Consider the following 18,899-nt stretch of genomic DNA (forward strand, 5'->3'; position numbering starts at 1 on the left):
TGCATCCTGCAGCCTGTCTGGGAGATGCTCCCAATTAATTGGCAGCTGAACTGATCTGCAAATGAGACATGGGTTTAAACACACTTGCATCTAGAATTAAAGAACTGGCAGTCTCTGAAGTCTGTATGTGTCTGAGATAGTTGTACTTGTAGTGCTTCCCTATGACAGCGACCTCCCATAGCTGATTCACAAAATGATACTGACATCTTGATACCACAGAAAGCAATCACTTCACGCCACCTGCTGAATACCACAATGACAGAAGCCAGAAAGATGAAATATTATCCTACTATGTCTGAGTTACAAGTGCAAAGAGAGGGTTAGTTTGCTCTACCATTTTATGTAGCCTTTGTATATCATTCAGAAAGATTAGAACCAAATGTTAAGAGCAATTCCTGAACTCCATGTGGATCTTCCAGAAATTAATTCTCTCTCACATAATTTGTTTTTAAAGTAACTCCATCCACAACCATGATTCCAGAGACAGGTGGCCACAAGCCAAGTTCTTATTTTGGATGTGAGGCAAGGAAACAGAAGGAAACATTTATCTGGTGCAGGACTGAATAATATTTCATCCTGCACCACAGAGTAATATATACTTTTGTGGGGTAGAAATAGGAAGTCTAACACTGAAAAATTGTTACTGTAAAAAGGAGCAGCTGTTTGAAGCTGCTCAGAAGTTTGGGATATTAGAGATCCTGATTAAAATGTGGGCATGATTATAAATGTGGGGTGTTCTTTATTTTGGTGTTATGGACTGTTCAAGGGGGAGGGGGAGTGGAGGAGGATACCTTACAGAGACGATAATGTATAGAGTTAAAAAACTGAAGTATGATATGACCATCAACTCTTCGTGCTTTGAGGAAAACCCGGCAGCAATATTTTCTCTGAACTGATGTTTCAATGGAATTAAAAACAGAATTATTCTGTAACACTCTGAGCATCTTCCATTGTACTAACCACAGAGTAGATCCTGCAAACCCTCCGCATGCAGAATTCCCCTAGACTTCAATGAGAAATCTGTATACTGAGGGCATCCAAGAATGAACTCAAGACTAAGACTCTATTCTTGCAACAGCTTGAAGGTTTTTTGCAATCATCAACAACAGCTTGAATAGAGGGATGAGTTAATAGGCAAGTAAAGGAGCATGTAAAACAATGAACAACTGCTTTAGATTTTCCAACCTGCATTAACCCTTGCTCATCTGATCATGGTCCTTTAAGTCACCCATACTTATTATGGCCCTGATCTTACAAATGACTCCACTTGGGCACAGTCACTTGCAAGATGGGGACTATATGTATAAATTTTGTTTTGGAACGGGCCCAGTTCTTTAGTAATTCAGATCCTTAAATACAGTTTCATCTGGTGGCCCAAAACAAGGACAGAATAACTATAAGTAGGTTAGAAATAGCCATAAATTATTCAAACAAATAAAATTCCCCACATTTAAGAGTCAATAAAATTAAAGTTTATGGTGGAAATTTGTAAAAATACATTTCAGACGATAAACTGTTTATGCAGGTTGCAATATAATCAGCTTAACTCCTTGTATGATAAATAAGTACAGTACCCCTGTAGTTATTTCTTTGTTTTATAACTCCCTCTTATCCCTTCATAAAAGGGCACTGAAGTCAAATTTTTTCCAAAAGTTAGTACATTTACAAAGGCACATTTACGAAGCCCTAATATGAACAGAAAAGGTTCTATTTACATACATTAATTGAAATTTTTAAAACATGTATAAATAAGTATTTCTCTGAAGAGCTTGCAACCTAGTTATTGCAGCATTGTGTTATCAGGAGAAGCTGAAAGTGAAATTGACTTGAAACTAAAAATACAAAAATTAAACTGATTAGTTTGTTCTCATTGTTGGCTAGACATGCAGAAAGCCGCCTAAATAGTGAAAAATAAATTGGATTTTTAAAATTCTTTCAAATTTAATAATGTAAGGTGTTATTTTTTAACACAAATAAGGACTTCTGATTTGGGTTTTTTTAAGTATATTACCATAAGCCTGACAACGTGTCTTTAAGCTACTGGCACTAGCTCTGTTAATGAATATGGTTAAAATGTTGATTCTGCAATTTCTTGTCTGTTGAATAATCTGTGGGCCTGATCTTGCAGCCCTTGCTAGCTTGTGAGTAGGAGCTGCAGGATTTGGCCCAGGTGTTAGCTCTTTGTGTTTGTGGAGAACAGGCAGCCCTGGAAACTGGTGCCATCTAATTATCCAGGTTATTTATGGTACAGTACGTGTCAGAAGGGAATTGCCAGCATGATATAATTATAAATTCTGCTTCTTTCACCAACATGGCACAGCTTTCCACTTTCTTCTATGCTATTTTAATTGGATCCTACTATTACTATGAGGCTGCCTGTCCCCTCCCTAAGCAACACCTCCTGCCAGTGCATGAAGCCAGTAGTCACACAATAACAGCCAGCATGGCTTTGTGAAGGTCCAGTCCAGCTCACTGAGGCACAAAGACTTAGTTGTCAACAGCAGCATTCATCTTTTGGAGCAAAACAGTAAAGACATGGAGAAGAGCAGGGGAAAGACAGGAATAAAGACTTTAAGGGCATGACCCCGCAAGATGCTGAGCATCATCTACTGCCAGAGATATTAGTGGAATCTGAGGCTGCTCAGCACCTTGCAAGGTTAGACTTTTTGTATGTTTTAATAATCTTCTTTCCTCTTCCCTGTGAGTGTCCCCATTCTGCAGATCTCATGTAAGCAAAACTTCTTCCCACTGAAGTCAACAGGAATTTGCCATGTAATGACTTCAGGATCAGGATCTGAGAGGGTTTGCTGAAGGGCTCTTCTTTTCCTACTCAAGTGACTTATCTTTAAACAGAATAAAACAAGAAGACAGGCTTGTCTAAAGGTCTGTCACAGTTTGATTATGAAAAATCAGTGAGTACCACTGAGGACCCTAAGTTTTACAAACACTTCCTTATTAAAACTGAAATAATTTTCAAAGTCCAATTTACTTTACACTCTTTTTGCCTTTTTTTTTCCCCTCTCTTTCTTACTTTTTAGTCAACTTGGACAATAACAATACCTAGTCAATTGAATGATAGGATGATGAGTATATAAAAAGCCATAGGCCACAATCCTGCAAAGATTTATTCATTTGCTTAAGTTTATGCAGTGTGTGTTGTGTCACTGAAGCCAATGAGACCACACACAGAGTGCAAATTTAAACAGATGCTTTGCAGGACTGGGACCTTAGTTTCTAATCACTTTCAGGTTCTCATGTACTAGCACAATGTTCGGTCTGCAAACACTGCAGGGGAATTTTTTAAAAATGGAAATATATTTCTCTTGTTTTATTTAACATATGAGAAGTTCACTCTTACAAAACCTAATGTTTGATCCAAATATGACCCAATAGCACCCTTTAAAAATTAAAGTGCGTGTTAAAATCTTGTCTCAAGTGAAAATTACATCTGTTATACTATCTCTTCTCTGTAAAAAGGTGTTTTCATATTTTTGAAAAGGGGCAAAAGAAATAAAGATTATTGAAATGCACAGAGCTAAAATGGCCAATACAACTGAAATAACATAAGCATTTTGCAATACTTACACTTCCAGCCCAAAGCTCAGTCGATTTTCCAATTAATTTGTAATACACATACACTGCTTCTCCTTCTTTCAAATTTATAAAGCGACAGTCCGGACCTTTAAAATCCTGCTTTGCTTTCCCTCGATACATCAACACTATGCAAAGAAAACAAAATATAGCATTTTAAATACAGCACAGTTCCCTGAACAGTATCTGTATTAATTAGCAGGAAAGAAGGCCTTGTTGTATGCAGAATATGACTAATATATTTAGGGGCATCTGTCAAGGGATAAGAATATGACTGGTATAAGAGACAAAAACATATAGGGTGATATTAAGATTGTTTCATGATGTGATGTTAAAAGTTACAACCTTTACAAAGAACTTTTGAAAATGTTAAAAGCACACTAAGAAAAAGGTGTTATTATTAATAATAATTTTAAATTAGATGGATCCAATGTGTGCTTCATGACTAACCAGCTTTCATGTTACTCAGTGCAGAAACTATACCTGTAGAGGGTGGAGGTTTGTTTTGTTTTTGAAAAGGGTTTTTGCAGGAGGAAGAGAGCTGGGGAAGGCTAAAAAAAACTGGTCAAGATTATCAATTTATGAAAGACAAGTTGATCAAGGCAAGTCTTTAGGAAGTCTACGCAGTAAGGCAAAGACTTTTTTGTGATATACAGTTTTAAATAATTGTGATTTTTTTTGTATAAAAGTAAAAACAAAACAAAAAATCAGACTCTTGTGGCTTATGCCACAACAATTCGTTTCCTAAGTATTTTGGAAGGCTTATTCTTGCAAATCCGTGGCAAAGATGATGGAAAATTATTTCTGCTGGACTGTCAATATGCCAAGTGTCAGGTACCTTTTCAGACTGAACTCTGGAGCATAGCATTCCCTGTCAGACAAAATAAATACAGTAAGTCCCCTAGGGAGACAGGAAATGCCTGAATATTTGTATAATATTTCCAAGAACTCAGGTTGCTCTGGGTTTACTTGATGTAGGGAAAGAAATAGCAAACCCACGCATAAGGAGGATGAGTTCAAGTGTTGCTTGTTTGTGTGAAATCTATTTTCTTTGCTCTTTGTTTTAAAAAAAATATTAAGAATGGATCCTCTCTGGCTGGAAGACACGGTTTTGTTTACATGGAAGGGGAAACTTTTGATGTATACTAAAAATCTAAAACACAAACAGTGTAATACACCAGGAAACTGGGAGGGGGACTTGGCCATCCTCAGACCAACAAGGCTAGCAAGACACCAAAAAGGGTAATAACCCGAACGCAGGAGCTTTCTACCAGCACCCAGCTCCGCTTTGACACCGGGCCTCCAAAAACCGGAGTAGCTTTTAAACACGCTTCTTCCCATAAGTAGGGTCAAACGCTTAGACAGAAAACAAGAGAATGTCTCCTTCCCTAGCCGGATCCCCCAGTAACCAACCCGGGCCCTTGTCCCTTTCCCTATATACCACACACCCAGGCGGCGTACTTGCAAACAACTATTTGTAATAAACTAAGCAACAAGTTTCCAAGCAATCTTTAGGAAGCTGTGGGCAGCGGGAAGGGCACCAGGCATCCCTCTCTCCCTCCCTCCCCCGACAAGGGAGAGGCAGCGCTGGGAGAAGGGTAACCTCAGCATCTCCCGCCCCACAAGAGGGCGCTGGGGGTGCAGCAGAGGTGTGGGGGCGCAGGGTGGTAAACCCCAGCATCTCCCCCTCCCCGCAGCAGGGGTGACCCCAGCAGGCCCCCCAAGCCCTGCCCCGTCCTGGGAGTGGCCCCTAGAGATGCCAACAGCTCCTGGCCGCTGCCGAGCAGAGACACCGGGACCGGACCCCCCTCGGGGACCCCAGCGCCCCGCACCCACTTACTGCTGCACTCCGGGTCGGCGCAGCGCTTGCGCTCGGCGAAGCGCCGGTCCAGGTGCTTGCCGGCCGAGCAGAGGGGCCGCTGCGCGGGCAGGAGCAGGGCGGCTAGGGCGAGGAGCAGGAGGGAGACGCGCGGCCGCGCTGCAGCCATGTTCGCAGGGCTGGCAGCGGTGGGAGGAGGGAGCGGGGCCGACACGTCAGCAGAGCCGGGATGGAGGAGGATGTGGAGGGAGGAGGGACCTGGGTGGGAGGGGGAAGAGCAAGAAATCCACCGCCTGTCCCAGAGTAGAGGCGAGGAACCCCTCCCCGGCCGTCCCAGCCCCCGAGGACAAGGACCCCTCCCCTCTCACTTTAGCCCCGGAGGAATTTAGGGACCCCCTGGTGCCCCATCCAAGAGACTGGCTGCTTTCAGGAGACTCCTACCACTTCCAGCTAACCTCGGCCAGATCCCACCCCATTTCCCCTCCCTCCTAGGAACACTTACCGTCCCAGCTTTGAGAGCCTCCTGGCGTGACGCCCGATGCCCACACAGCTCCTACATGCAGATTTTAATACGAAGGGAGCAGAGATATCCTGGGTAGTGCATGGCAGAGGAGCTCTTTGCAGAACTTTCTTCACCCTTGAAAGAGGTGGCAAGTCGTTGCTTTTGTTCAGAGCCCGGGAGTTGGGGTGCGGTGATTATTTCTTCACTTGAAGGGCTGAATCTTTTCCACGTATGGAAAAAGTGAAGTCTTGGGGGTTGAGAACTTGTATACAGGAGTAGAGTCCTGCTCAATTCCGAAGGGAAATTTGGTTGGACGTACATGTAGTCTAGTGCATTCCAAAAAGCAAAATATTTTCTGTTCAGATGTAGTACTGAGCCAAAGTCACTGTCTGGAGCAAGGCTGGGTTAACAAGATAAGAGGCCTGGAAGTGGGGAATGAACTCTTTCAGAAGTCGAGAGGTCTCCTTTAACCTTTTCCCTCCTTTTCAGTTCACTGTAAGGAGTAATCCTGCCTCCCTTGGCCAGGGGAACTAGATGACTTAACAGGTACTTTCCCTCTTCGAGTGTAAAGGTGGAGTAGGTTCTATCTGTTGTACATATTTCTGGTGGGTAGCGATGCTCAAAATGGGGCAAGAAGTCAAGCAATAATAATGGTAACTCTTCATATTATCTTTGAGTACATTGTATCTATATGCTAGATGAGTGTACTAACAGAACACATCAACATTGTGAATGTGGTACAGTAATAAAATGTAATTCTGAAAGGTTAACAGTAGCAATGGGGCTGAACCAAACACTGGATCTTAACTCTCCCCATCAATCCTTGCAGAAGTTCAGATCTAGATCTGAGCTTCATGACTTCATTATTGGAAAAAAGCCGTACCTGTCCTCACACAAGTCTGGCTGATTAGGCTCCAATCTCACAAATGCTTAAGCACATAAATGTATGTGAATAGTCCCACTGAACTAAATGCAACTGCTTATGGTAGAAGTTACTCAGGTAAGTGCTGGTAGGATTGGGCCCTGAAGGTGCTTATTATAACTGTTCTGTAAGTTGCATTTGCTGCTATATATTAACATGAATTACATTACGGCTGTTTTGTAAATAAAATACGTGCTCCTTACGTTTGTACCTGTACCTTGCATGCCTTCTTACATTACATTATAGTTATTTAACAGTCCAGGGCAAAGAAAGCCACAGAGAATTGTCTGAAGGGTAAAGGTGGCTACATGGAATGTCTTTTCTTCCTTCCATATACTCAGTTTATCTGTAGACATTCAACCTGGCTCCTCGGCTGCAAGCAGACAAAAGGATATGGTTTAGGGGGAATAGGTGATGGACAATAGATGCTTGTTGCTGATTCTGTTGAAGTCAATGGCAAAACTCCCCATAGCTTCAATGGGAGCAAATTTGGGGGGGGGGGGGGGGAGAAGATTTAAAATCAAATTCTGAACTGGATCCTGAAATGAGGGGGGTTACTGACCAAGTGGGGGGAAGTAGTAGATGTGATATCACTTGATTTTAGTAAAGCTTCTGACACAGTCTCACATGACATTCTCAAAAGCAAACTAGGGAAACGGGGTCTAGATGAAATTACTATAAGGTGAGTGCACAACTGGTTGAAAGACCACACGCAAAGAGTAGTTATGTATGGTTCGCTGTCAAACTGGGACAGCATATCTAGTGGCATACTGCAGGGGTCACTCCTGATGCAGCAGTGAAAAAGGGTAATATAATTCTGTGATGTATTAAGTAGAGTGTCATATGTAAGACATGGGAGTTAATTGTCCTACTGTACTTGGCACCAGTTAGGCCTTAGCTGCAGTACTGTGTCCTGTTTTGGGCACCACACTTTAAGAAAGATGGGGACAAATGGGAGAGAGTTCAGAGGAGAGCAACAAAAATGATAAAAGCTTTAGAAAACCTGACCTATGAGGAAAAGTTAAAAAAATGGGTGGTTAGTCTTGAGAAAAGAAGACTGAGTGGGACTTGATAACAGGCTTCAAATATATTAAGGGCTGTTATAAAGAGGATGATCAATTGTTCTCTATGGCTACCACAGTTAGGACAAGAAGTAATGGGATATTAGTAATCCGTAGTAAGGGATATTTTTATTTAGGTTAGATATTACAAAAAACTATAAGGGTAGTTAAGCTCTGGAATTGGCTCCCAAGGGCGGTTATGGAATCCCCATCATTGGAAGTCTTTAAAAACAGGTTAGCCAAACACTTGTCAGGGATGGTCAAGTTGTACCTGATCCTGCCACAACACAGGTGTCTAGAGTTGAGGACTTTTCGAGGTTCCCTCCAGCCCTACATTTCTATGATTCTATGAATGGGGATGCCCAGTGGAGCTGTCTGATGATCAAGGTGAAAGGGTTTTGTTTCTTTGTACACGTTAGAAAATGGAGTTGGCAAGCTGTGATTCAGAGTCCTTTTAAACTAATTAACATTTGAAAAACACTTTGAGATCATCGCTGAAGCACAAAGGATTATTAATAATTAAATGCTCAGGAGGTTATTCTGTGACCCCAGAAAGTGCAGTCCTTCGTGCTCTTCAATTTATTATCAGCTCTTATCTCAAATGATTAGCAATCATCACCAGAACTAATCACATTAGAATTACTGTTCGTGTTTTTATCATATGCTCATGATTATTGATTTTTGCTTTATAACCCATTTCTACATTCTCTTAGGAGGAGAACTGAAAGCCCAAAGGATGTAGCAAAGTTAATACTACATACCCTTGGAAAAATATAGGTTCTATATTTTGCTGCACCCCAAAAAAGATCAGTTTGTTATCATATCCTCAGACAACAGCAAGGTAAGAGAATTTAAAATAATAGTTTATATTATATATAAACTAACAATGTTAAGAAAAAATCTCTGATGACAAGTTTGGGTACAGGTTTCAGAGTAACAGCCATGTTAGTCTGTATTCGCAAAAAGAAAAGGAGGACTTGTGGCACCTTAGAGACTAACCAATTTATTTGAGCATGAGCTTTCGTGAGCTACAGTATCTTTGAGCATCCTGTTAGTTCTCTGTACTTGGCTGGGAGATGATCAAGAAACACTCAGCTGCTGCAGGATGTATCAGTAGCTGGGGCCCTTCTCTCTCTAAGCCAGTACTTCCCTAGCATAGTGCCTTGACTGTACAACACAGTGCTGCTGATGGTGCCATGCAGCATAAGTATCTCTGTAAATCAGTTCATTAATCTCTCTACTTCAGGTCCCACATCTGCAGACTGTGGATACTGATACTCACCATAGAAAAGCCCTAATAGGTTCTAAGTAGTATGAAGTTTACAAATGGATTTAGCCACACACAGTTCTGATATCCACCCTGAATTTAAATCGTTTTAGTCTGAAATTCTCTTTTGAAATATAGCTTTCCAAGATTGATGTTTAAGTGACTGAAGACCCTGCCAAGAGTGAGTTAGCCGTAAAATTAGATTTCATGGAAGAGCACACAATATACATGTAAACACTGTAAAATTAGAAGACATATACATATGTATAAAATATTTTAATATTAATGTGCTGCAATGTACATGGAGCTCACAAGTTCTATAATGTCAGAACAAAAGAATGAAGTTTAGCTGACTAGTTTGATGTCAGAATTTCTTGTAGCGTAATTTCCATTCAGATTTTTAGGTGCTAGTTTCTGAAGACACAGCTTTTTGATAATGACCTCTCACTACCAGTTTCTGAAACAGAAAAAACAAAACAGGTAATAGTGACAGTTTAATGGACAGAAGCAAGGGGGAAATGAAACATGCCACTTTGACAAGTCTTTGCCACAGACAAAGAGAAGCAAGATCCCTTTTTTCTAGTAATCACCATCTCTCAAAGCCTCATGGCTTTTGTTGGCTTACAAACATGGATTTACCACTCCAAGTTCTCTCTAGTCATTACAATTTAAAGTATTTATGGATACCTGTGTCACTTTTTTTTTCCTCTAAAGAAAGTTTTGCCCAAGTTACCCTGTAAGTTCAGTTATCCCTCTACAGCATAGAAATGTTCTAGGTAATTGAACTTACTGGGTAGCTTGGGCAAAAGTTCCTTGAAAGAAAATATCTCTGGCCCTGTGCTTAATTTTATATATGTGAGTAGCTCCATGAAGTTAATGGGACTTTTTGCATACTAAAATTAGGCACATGAGTAAATCTTTGCAAGGTTAGGGACTGTATTATAATAACCTGTTGTTTGTTTCTGTCCTCCTGAGCAGGGGACTATACCAGATCAAATACCTACCACTGTGATTACTAAGACATATTTTCATATTTATATTATTTGAGTGTATGATAGTTCTCAGAAGGTGTCCACACAGTGTGCAGTGGCAAAAAAACAAACAGGATGTTAGGAATCATTAAAAAAGGGATAGAGAATAAGACAGAGAATATCTTATTGCCCTTATATAAATCCATGGTACGCTCACATCTTGCATATCACAAACAGATGTGGTCTCCTCATCTCAAAAAAGATATACTGGCATTAGAAAAGGTTCAGAGAAGGGCAACTAAATGATTAGGAGTTTGGAACAGGTCCCATATGAGGAGAGATTAAAGAGGCTCAGACTTTTCATCTTGGAAAAGAGGAGACTAAGGGGGGATATGATAGAGGTATATAAAATCATGAGTGGTGTGGAGAAAGTGAATAAGGAAAAGTTATTTACTTGTTCCCATAATATAAGAACTAGGGGCCACCAAATGAAATTAATGGGCAGCAGGTTTAAAACAAATAAAAGGAAGTTCTTCTTCACACAGCACACAGTCAACCTGTGGAACTCCTTGCCTGAGGAGGTTGTGAAGGCTAGGACTATAATAGGGTTTAAAAGAGAACTGGATAAATTCATGGAGGTTAAGTCCATTAATGGCTATTAGCCAGGATGAGTAAGGAATGGTGTCCCTAGCCTCTGTTTGTCAGAGGGTGGAGATGGATGGCAGGAGAGAGATCACTTGATCATTACCAGTTAGGTTCACTCCCTCTGGGGTACCTGGCATTGGCCACTGTCGGCAGACGGGATACTGGGCTGGATGGACCTTTGGTCTGACCCAGTATGGCCATTCTTATGAATACACTAAAAATCTGCAAACTATTCTTCAGGAAAAAACAAACACACACAAAAGGATATGCAAACATTACAAGCAACACTGGGTCAAGCCCAACACTTTTGAAAGTGGTTTAGTGAAACAAGTTCCTTGATAGTTTATATCAGGGGTGGGCAAACAAGAGCCTGGGGGCCGCATCCAGCCCTCGAATTCCTGCCAGTGAGTGGGGTCCAGAGCTTGTCCCACTCCAGCGCTCCATCCAGGGAGCAGTGTCGAGGGCTTGCCCTGCTCTGCGTGGCTCCCGCAAGCAACAGCATGTCCACTCTCCAGCTCCTAAGCGCAGGGGCAGCTAGGGGGCTCCGCATGCTGCCTCTGCCCCACGCAGCCAGTGGGAGCTGCAGGGGCAGCATCTGCAGACGGGGCAGCGTGTAGGAGCCGGAAGGGGGGGACATGCCACTGCTTCCAGGAGCTGCTTGAGGTAAGCACTACCCAAAGCCTGCGCCCTTGCCCTTCCCCACGCCCCTACCCTGATCCCCCTCCTACCCTCAAACCCCTCAGTCCCAGCCCAGAGCACCCTCCTGCATCCCCAACCCCTCATGCCCAGTCCCCACACACCCAGTCGGAGCCCTCACCCCCCGCCCCAAACCCCCAATTTCGAGAGCATTCATGGCCCACCATACAATTTCCATATCCAGATGTGGCCCTCAGGCCAAAAAGTTTGCCTATCCCTGGTTTATATACTCCTCATTGTTGCTTGGTGTGTTTGGACCTCAAGAAACTGGCTATTGCTGTGGGGAGCTGGATGGCTTTTTAGTATTGCTTTGTATTACACAAGACGCAGAAGAAGCCAGACTCTTTGAATGGAGGAGCTTATATTCTAAATGAATGACCAAGAAAAGTAGTATTGAAACATCCACAGGAGAAACTTTAATACAAGGACTTAGTCTTACTCAAATCAACAAGTATCAAAATGAGACTTGGTAACCAGGCGAAGTACTTCATCCATTTTATGAGATCTTGTATTCAGCTTTTCTTTTACTTAGAAAAACCATCTACAAAAAAATACAACAGTAGTCATCTTCACATGGCCACAAGAAACACATGTGTATTTATCAATTAATTGGTTAAAATTAATCAGGCAACAAACCAAAAATACAGACAGTGAGAAAGTCCAGCTCTAAGAGCTCAAGTTCATTGTGGTACATCATTTTGTTATAAAATGATCAAATTGTACTATAATCTCACAATAAAAGATTAGCACCATTTCAAAATAAAAGATTATTAGTTTTTCAAAAGATGGGGATTAACACCTGACTGTCCCCTCCACACACCAGTGTGACTGTTCACAGGGTGCCCAGGACTGAGAGTCACCTTGTTACCCTCCTGTCTCCAGTGAGAGGGAGATTGCTTGTGCTTAACTGGGTGTCGTGTCAGCACCCTAACAATCTCTGGGCTTTGCCAGCCCTTACGTTCCCTTGCAGGTTAACGGGGGCACCCCAGTCCCCAAGCCCTTTGAAGCATTCCCTTTGAGTGTTCAGTGTATGAGGAGCTGAACGCTACGAGTAATACCAAGTATGCTGCCCCAAGGGAATAGGATACACATTAGCTTGAATGATTCAGCTCCGGTTTAGCTCCTTGTACAATACCACAATACTTAGATATAATTTTTTAGTGAAAACAAGAATAGGTTTATTTACAAAGAACAGAGATTCAAAGATTCAAGTGAGCAGTGATTAAGGATAATGGAAACAGAAGGGTTACATGTACAACAAAATCAATACATGCTTTCTAGGGATCTTTAATAGGCTAACCTCCTGTCTAGAGTCTTATCTCACACACAGCCCTTTTTGCAATTCTTCCAATCAAGGCTGCCTGGAGTCCAGTTTTTGTAAAGGTAAACATACTGTCCATTTACTTCCTAGGTGCAGGATTACAGGGTGCTTTCCTTGTCCCCCAGGTATAGTCCAGTAAATCTTTGAGGTGCACCCTCAGATTATGCTCTTTTCCCCCTGCTGTTCTTCTTTCTGTTAAATCTCACAATTCTTCATCTGCATGTAGCTCAAACTGCTGATTGTAATGAAAATTGAGTAATGTCTCATTCACATCAGATAAACATACATCTCTGGTCTGGCAGGAAGCCAGTTTTTCACCTCTACTGCGGAGTAACACCTTGATACAAACTGTAGGAACATTTTCAGTACATATACATCACTCCTTATATAGTAGCAATACATATACAACAATATTTATAACCAGGGTGACACTGGTTTTCCTTTGATTCCTTACACAATATTCTCTGGTGAACCAGGATGTACACACCAGAATCACGATATTCTTGTAACCTCCTTTACCAGTTGCCATTCAGGAGTTCTTAGGGTCACAATCCCTTACCTCCAAACTCTGCTTCCCTGCCTGTCCCCATATATACACGCCTGTTCCTACAACCAAAGATCCTCTGTTTCCAATCCTCAAATACATTACTAATCCCTACAAATCCAATGACTCACTTACCTAACCCTCGTTCCTTAAACTGTGCATACAAACCTATCCCTGACTTCAACATCCTCTGCTATATCCCTGCATAGACTACCTATCCACACTTCAGAGAGCTCCCCCACTTCCAGTCTGCTGCACTCCTGTTCTTCTCCCTACATATATCCAGAAACTGTTCTCCCTTTTCCCTACCTGCGTTCTCCTATACACTACCTCACCCCATTCCAGCCATACATGGTCCCCCCCATCATTTCAGTCCTCCACAGCATTCATACAAAGCCCACCAAACCTTTCACTCTCATTCTTATCCATTTCTGCTTCCTTGTCTGTCCCCCACACTGCCCCTTCCCCACTTTCACCTCCAAACAAGGACAAACACATTTAATCTGCAGCTGCAGGCACTAACAAAACACTCTGTCTAGTAAACAGCCCCACTCACTTCCTGTGGGATGGACAATGAAGCTCTGAAAGTTTTTAGTGTTGTACTCTAGTAATAGAACGAGCCTTTAAACGAGCTCACCCCTGCCCCCCCCCCCTTTTTAAACTATTATTTCTGTCTTTAAAAAGGACTATTGGACTCCTCAAGGTAAAATGTTACATTTATAGAATTTGCTTTTTACTGAAATATGATAAGACACTTTTAAAAGGAAGCCCATTCCATCTACACACTTGTACCATCCCATTAAAATCCTGACCTGTCCCCCCAATTCAGCCCTGCCCAATGCTCTCAAATAAAGCTTAATTTTGTTAAAATCTTTAACTTATCTAATCTTCTCTCAAGAGTTTGTAATCTCTATTTTGTCAACCATTCTGTTTATCATCTAATACACCTGCAGAAATTTATTCTTATGTAATACTAGATACTCTATATCAAGCTATTCCAACGCAGTGGAAAGGAAAGAAGAGCCACAGGAGGCCGCGGCTGAACAAGGAGCTTTTAAGCCATCTAAAAACCAAAAGGGACACATACAGGGAACGGAAGGAGAGGCACATCACCAAGGAAAGTATATATGGGGTTAGTGCAAGTGTGTAGGGACAAAAATCAGGAAAGTCAAAGCAAAGAATGAGTTACAGCTGACAAGAAATGTTAGAGACAACAAGAAGGGGTTCTTCAAATATGTCAGACAAAAAAGAAAGATCAGGGACAGTGTGGGTCCACTCCTCAGTGGAGACAGTGAGCTGGTAACAGAAGATGATAGGAAGGCAGAGCTGCTCAATGCCTACTTTGCTTCAGCATTCTCACAAAAAATAAAGCGACCGGACGACTAGTGAAGATATCAGAGACAATGAAGGGGAAGGGATGCAGATCGGGATAAGTAAAGAACACGTCAGAGATCTTTTGAACAAGTTGAAAGAATTCGAATCAGCAGGGCCTGATGCTATTCACCCGAGGGTACTAACGGAATTGGCTGAATAAATCTTGGCGTCACAGGCAATATTTACAAACTCCTGGGTGACAAGAGAGGTCCCAGAAGACTGGAGAAGGGCTAATGTAGTGCCCATCTTTGAAAAAGGAGGAGCTGGGGAAACTATTGTCAGTCTGACTTCAATACTTGGGAACTACTAGAGCAATGTATAAAATATTCAATTTGCAAATACCTGGAGAGTGAAGGGGTAATCACTAGCAGCCAGCATGGATTTACAAAGTACAAATCATGCCAAACCGTTTTGCTTTCCTTCTTGACAGGGTAACTGGTTTGGTGGATGAGGGATACAGTGGACATAATATACCTGGACTTTGTCAAGGCTTTTGACACAGTCCTACATCACATTCTCATAAGTAAGCTGAAGAAATGTGGGCTCTGCAGAACTACCATTGAGTGGATACATCATTGGTTAAATAATCGCAAACAAAGAGTAACTATTAATGGAATGATGTCAGATTGGAAGGCGGTCTCAAGTGGTGTTCCACAAGGAACTGTTCTGGGTCCGGTGTTGTTTAACATCTTTATTAATTACCTGGATGTAGGAAGACAACACATACTGATCAAATTTGCAGATGACACAAAGCTGGGGGGGAGGGGGGTTGTCAACACTCTGGAGGATACAGCTAAAAAATTCAGAGGAATCTTGATAAATTGGAGAACAAAATGAAATTCAACAAAGACAAATATAAGTTGTTACACTTAGGCAAAAAACAAAAACACAGATACAGAATGAGGGATAACTATCACTGCTGAGAAGCATCTGGGAGTTGTGGTGTATTACAACCACAACATGAGTCAGCAATGCGATGCTGTTGCAAAAAAAGCAAATGCAATATTAGCTTGTATTAACAGACATAGCATGCAAGTCAGGGGAGGGGACAGTACCGCTCTGCTTGGCACTGATTGGACACAGTACTCTAGCTGAGGTCTAATTTTGGTCACCAATGTATAGAAAGGATATGAAGAAACCAGGAAGGATCCAGAGGCGAGCAACAAAGATGAGCAAAGTGATAGAATGCAAGACATAGGAGCAAAGACTGAAGGAACTGGGTATATTTAGTTTGGAAGAGAGGAGATTAAGGGGGGGACACGATAACAGTCTTTAGTACATGAAAGGCTGCCATAAAAAGATGGAGAAAAGTTGTTCTCTCTTGCCACAGAGTGCAGGACAAGAAGCTGTGGGTCCAAACTACAGCATAGCAGATTTAGATTAGATCTCAGGAAAAACTTCCTAAGTGTAAGAGCAGTAGGACAATAGAACAGACTGCCTAGGGACGTTGTGGAGGCTTCTTCTCTGGAGGTTTTCAAAATGTGTCTGGACAGCCATCTGTCTTGGATGGTTTCAACCAGGGGTTCTCAAACTTCTTTGCATGACAACCCGCTTCTGACAACAAAAATTACTATACAACCCCAGGAGGGGGAACTGAAGCCTGAGCCCGCCTGAGCCCTGCCGCCCCAGGCAGGGTGACCTTGGGCAGCAGGCGGCTTTCCCCCCGCCAAAGCCCCACTGCTCTTGGTGGGGGGAAAGCCGAATCCCAACGGCTTTAGCCTCAGATGGGGAGCCTGTAACCTGAGGGCCCCCCCCCCGCCACACACACTCAGAGCTGAAGTCCTTGGGCTTTGGCCCCGAGCAGTGGGGCTCGGGCTTCAGCCTTGGGCCCCAGCAAGGCTAATTTCAGCCCTTGGCAATCCCATTAAAATGGGGTCCCGACGTACAGTTTGAGAACTGCTGGTTTAGACACAACAAATCCTGCATCTTGGAAGGGGGTTAGACTAGATCAGTGGTTCTCAAACTTTTGTACTGCTGACCCCTTTCAGACAGCAAGCCTCTGAGTGCAACCCTCCACTATAAATTTAAAACACTTTTTAATATATTTAACATCATTATAAATGCTGGAGGCAAAGCAAGGTTTGGGGTGGAGAATGACAGCTCACGACCCCCCATGTAATAAGTTCGCAGCCCCCTGAGAGGTCCCAACCCCCTGTTTGAGAACCCCTGGACTATATGACCCCTGCAGTCCCTTTTAACCCAATGATTCTATATACTTAATGCACCTTTTTCCACAGTTAATGAAATTATTCACGTGTAAAGTTAAGTGCATGTACATTTTCAGTATTGGGGCCTCACTTAGGCCATGTCTACACTAGCACTTATGTAAGCAAAACTTTTGTCATTCAGGGGTGTGAAAAAAAACACCCCCGAATAACAAATTTTGCCAGCATAAGCACTCACCTCCACAGCACTATGTCACTGGGAGATGCTCTCCCACCAACAAAGCTACTGCTGCTCATTGAGCTGGGTTTACTATGTTGATGGGAGAGATCTCTCCCATCAACAATGGTGTCCGGGTAAGTCTACACCTAAGACTTATTCACACTTAATGTCACAGCAGCACAGCTACAAGTGCTTCAGTACAGACACTACCTACAACACCAACAGGAGAATCCCTCCCATCCTCATAGGTAACCCACCGGCCTGAGAGGTGGTAGCTAGGTTGATGGACAAAGTCGTCAGTTGACCTAGTACTGGCTACACAAAGTTAGGTCATCTTAGCTATATCTCACAGGGGTATGGACCTCTGACAGACTTAGCTATGCCAATATAAGTTCTCAGTGTAGACCAGCCCTTATCCTGTACTGTACGCTCTCCTGTTTAACTACATGCTGCTACTGTATCTTGACTTTTTAGCATTTAATTTGGTTTTATATTAAATATCATCATACTTATAGGACAATCACTTATCTAAGTGATCAGAGTAACCCTACTTTGCAAATCCAAGCCACTGAATAAGCTCCCTGTTAATAAATAAAGGAGGTGTATACCTATTTTTAAAGAAATTACAGTTATATCATAGCACATGAAAACAGCCACCTAACTTGAAGAGGAGCTCTGTGTAGTTCGAAAGCTTGTCTCTCTCACCAACAACAGCCGGTCCAATTAAAGCTGTTACCTCACCCACCTTGCCTCTCTCATGTCCTGGGACGGACATGGCTACAAACAACGCCACACATAACCTTGCTGTAACCCTCGTCCCCTCTCTCCCCCACCGTCAGCAGTAAAAAAGTGGGGCTTTTTCCTTATCTCACAAGCCAGGCCCCGGCCCTAGCGCGGTACGAGGCAACAGATCCAGGCTCAGGTAGAAGGCCAGGGCTGGCTCTGCGTTGCCCAGTGCCAGCGTCCGCGGTCACAGCAGGCCCCGAATCACATCAAAGCCCGGTCCCGCGGCAGAGGGCCGCGCCCCCGCGGTTGCGCTGGACACGCCAGCGAGGACCGGACACGCCCCGCGCGGCTGGGGGCGGGGCTGAGCTGAGCCCAGCTTCAGCGTGCCCGGGCTGCCGGCGCTTCCCCTGCTGGAGCCACCCGCAGCCTGGCTCTGCTGGTGGTGGCGGCGGCGGCTCGGCTGCGGCTCCTGCCTACTGGCCCCTCCCCCATTCACTGAGGGAGCGGGCCCCGCCACAAGGGAGGCGGCAGGAGGGGCTCGCACTCACCGCACCGGCCGCGGCTCTCAGCGCGCGCGAACACCCAGGCGCACGCGCCGATCCCTCCGTCAATCACAGGCAGCTTCACCACTCCCGATCCCGCCGTCGGACCCAACACCGCGCGTGCGCATCAATTCGGCGGCTCCGCCCTGTGGGTCAAAGTCACGCGTAAGCGCGTTTTCAGACCGTCCTCTCGGCAGCCGCTTTTAAACCGCAATGTCGCCGAAACGGCGCGCGGCCATGTGAGTAGCCCCCGGATAGACTCGGTTGCGCAAATCCCCCGTGGCCGCCTCCCTGGAGCCGTGCGGAAACGTCCGTTGGGAGCGGCCCCACTTCCAGCACGTGCCGCGTGTTTAGGAGCTGGGTTCGCCCACCCCCGGGGGGGGCCTGGCCTTGGGCTGGCCCACGTGACAGGTCGGCGGGGGACCTCCAGGCCCGGCTCACGCAGGTGAGGCGGGAGCGGGGACGCCCCCGCCCCTCCGTGCGCACGCAGGGTCCCTCCCGAAGCGGCGCTGGGGGGCTGGCGCCTGCTCTGC

General features: G+C 43.8%; 2 protein-coding genes and 1 long non-coding RNA gene across 16 annotated transcripts in view; 1 reads left to right on the plus strand and 2 right to left on the minus strand.

Annotated features, from left to right (window-relative positions):
• Positions 1–5,947, minus strand: part of MIA3 (MIA SH3 domain ER export factor 3) — a 36,995-nt gene extending 31,048 nt beyond the window's left edge. For 3 of the 5 annotated variants that reach the window (XR_006289804.1, XR_006289803.1, XM_027832626.3), the window contains exons 1-2: positions 5,432–5,663; positions 3,586–3,719 (exon numbers count right to left, since the gene is read on the minus strand). Coding sequence is in view for 3 of the 5 variants with exons in the window: in XM_027832626.3 (XP_027688427.2) it covers positions 3,586–3,719; positions 5,432–5,579 (282 nt within the window). In the remaining 2 variants the exon portion in view is untranslated. Of the gene's footprint in view, positions 1–3,585; positions 3,720–5,431; positions 5,893–5,912 lie in introns of those variants that run through there. The other 2 variants (XM_043543604.1, XM_027832625.3) reach the window with 2 other exon arrangements.
• Positions 5,948–9,423: 3,476 nt separating this feature from the next.
• Positions 9,424–12,012, minus strand: LOC122465179. The gene is made up of 2 exons (XR_006289820.1): positions 11,914–12,012; positions 9,424–9,619 (listed from the first exon to the last, which is right to left on the minus strand). It is a non-coding gene; the product is annotated as an uncharacterized LOC122465179 (long non-coding RNA).
• TAF1A (TATA-box binding protein associated factor, RNA polymerase I subunit A) overlaps positions 11,869–18,899 on the plus strand; it is a 37,172-nt gene continuing 30,141 nt past the window's right edge. For 7 of the 10 annotated variants that reach the window (XM_037895679.2, XM_043543619.1, XM_037895676.2 and 4 more), the window contains exon 1: positions 11,869–18,605. The gene's annotated coding sequence lies outside the window, so the exon portion shown is untranslated. Of the gene's footprint in view, positions 18,812–18,899 lie in introns of all 10 variants that reach the window. The other 3 variants (XM_037895677.2, XM_043543618.1, XM_037895678.2) reach the window with 2 other exon arrangements.

This window comes from Chelonia mydas, chromosome 3, assembly GCF_015237465.2.
Source record: "Chelonia mydas isolate rCheMyd1 chromosome 3, rCheMyd1.pri.v2, whole genome shotgun sequence".
Classification (NCBI taxonomy): Eukaryota; Metazoa; Chordata; order Testudines; family Cheloniidae; genus Chelonia; species Chelonia mydas.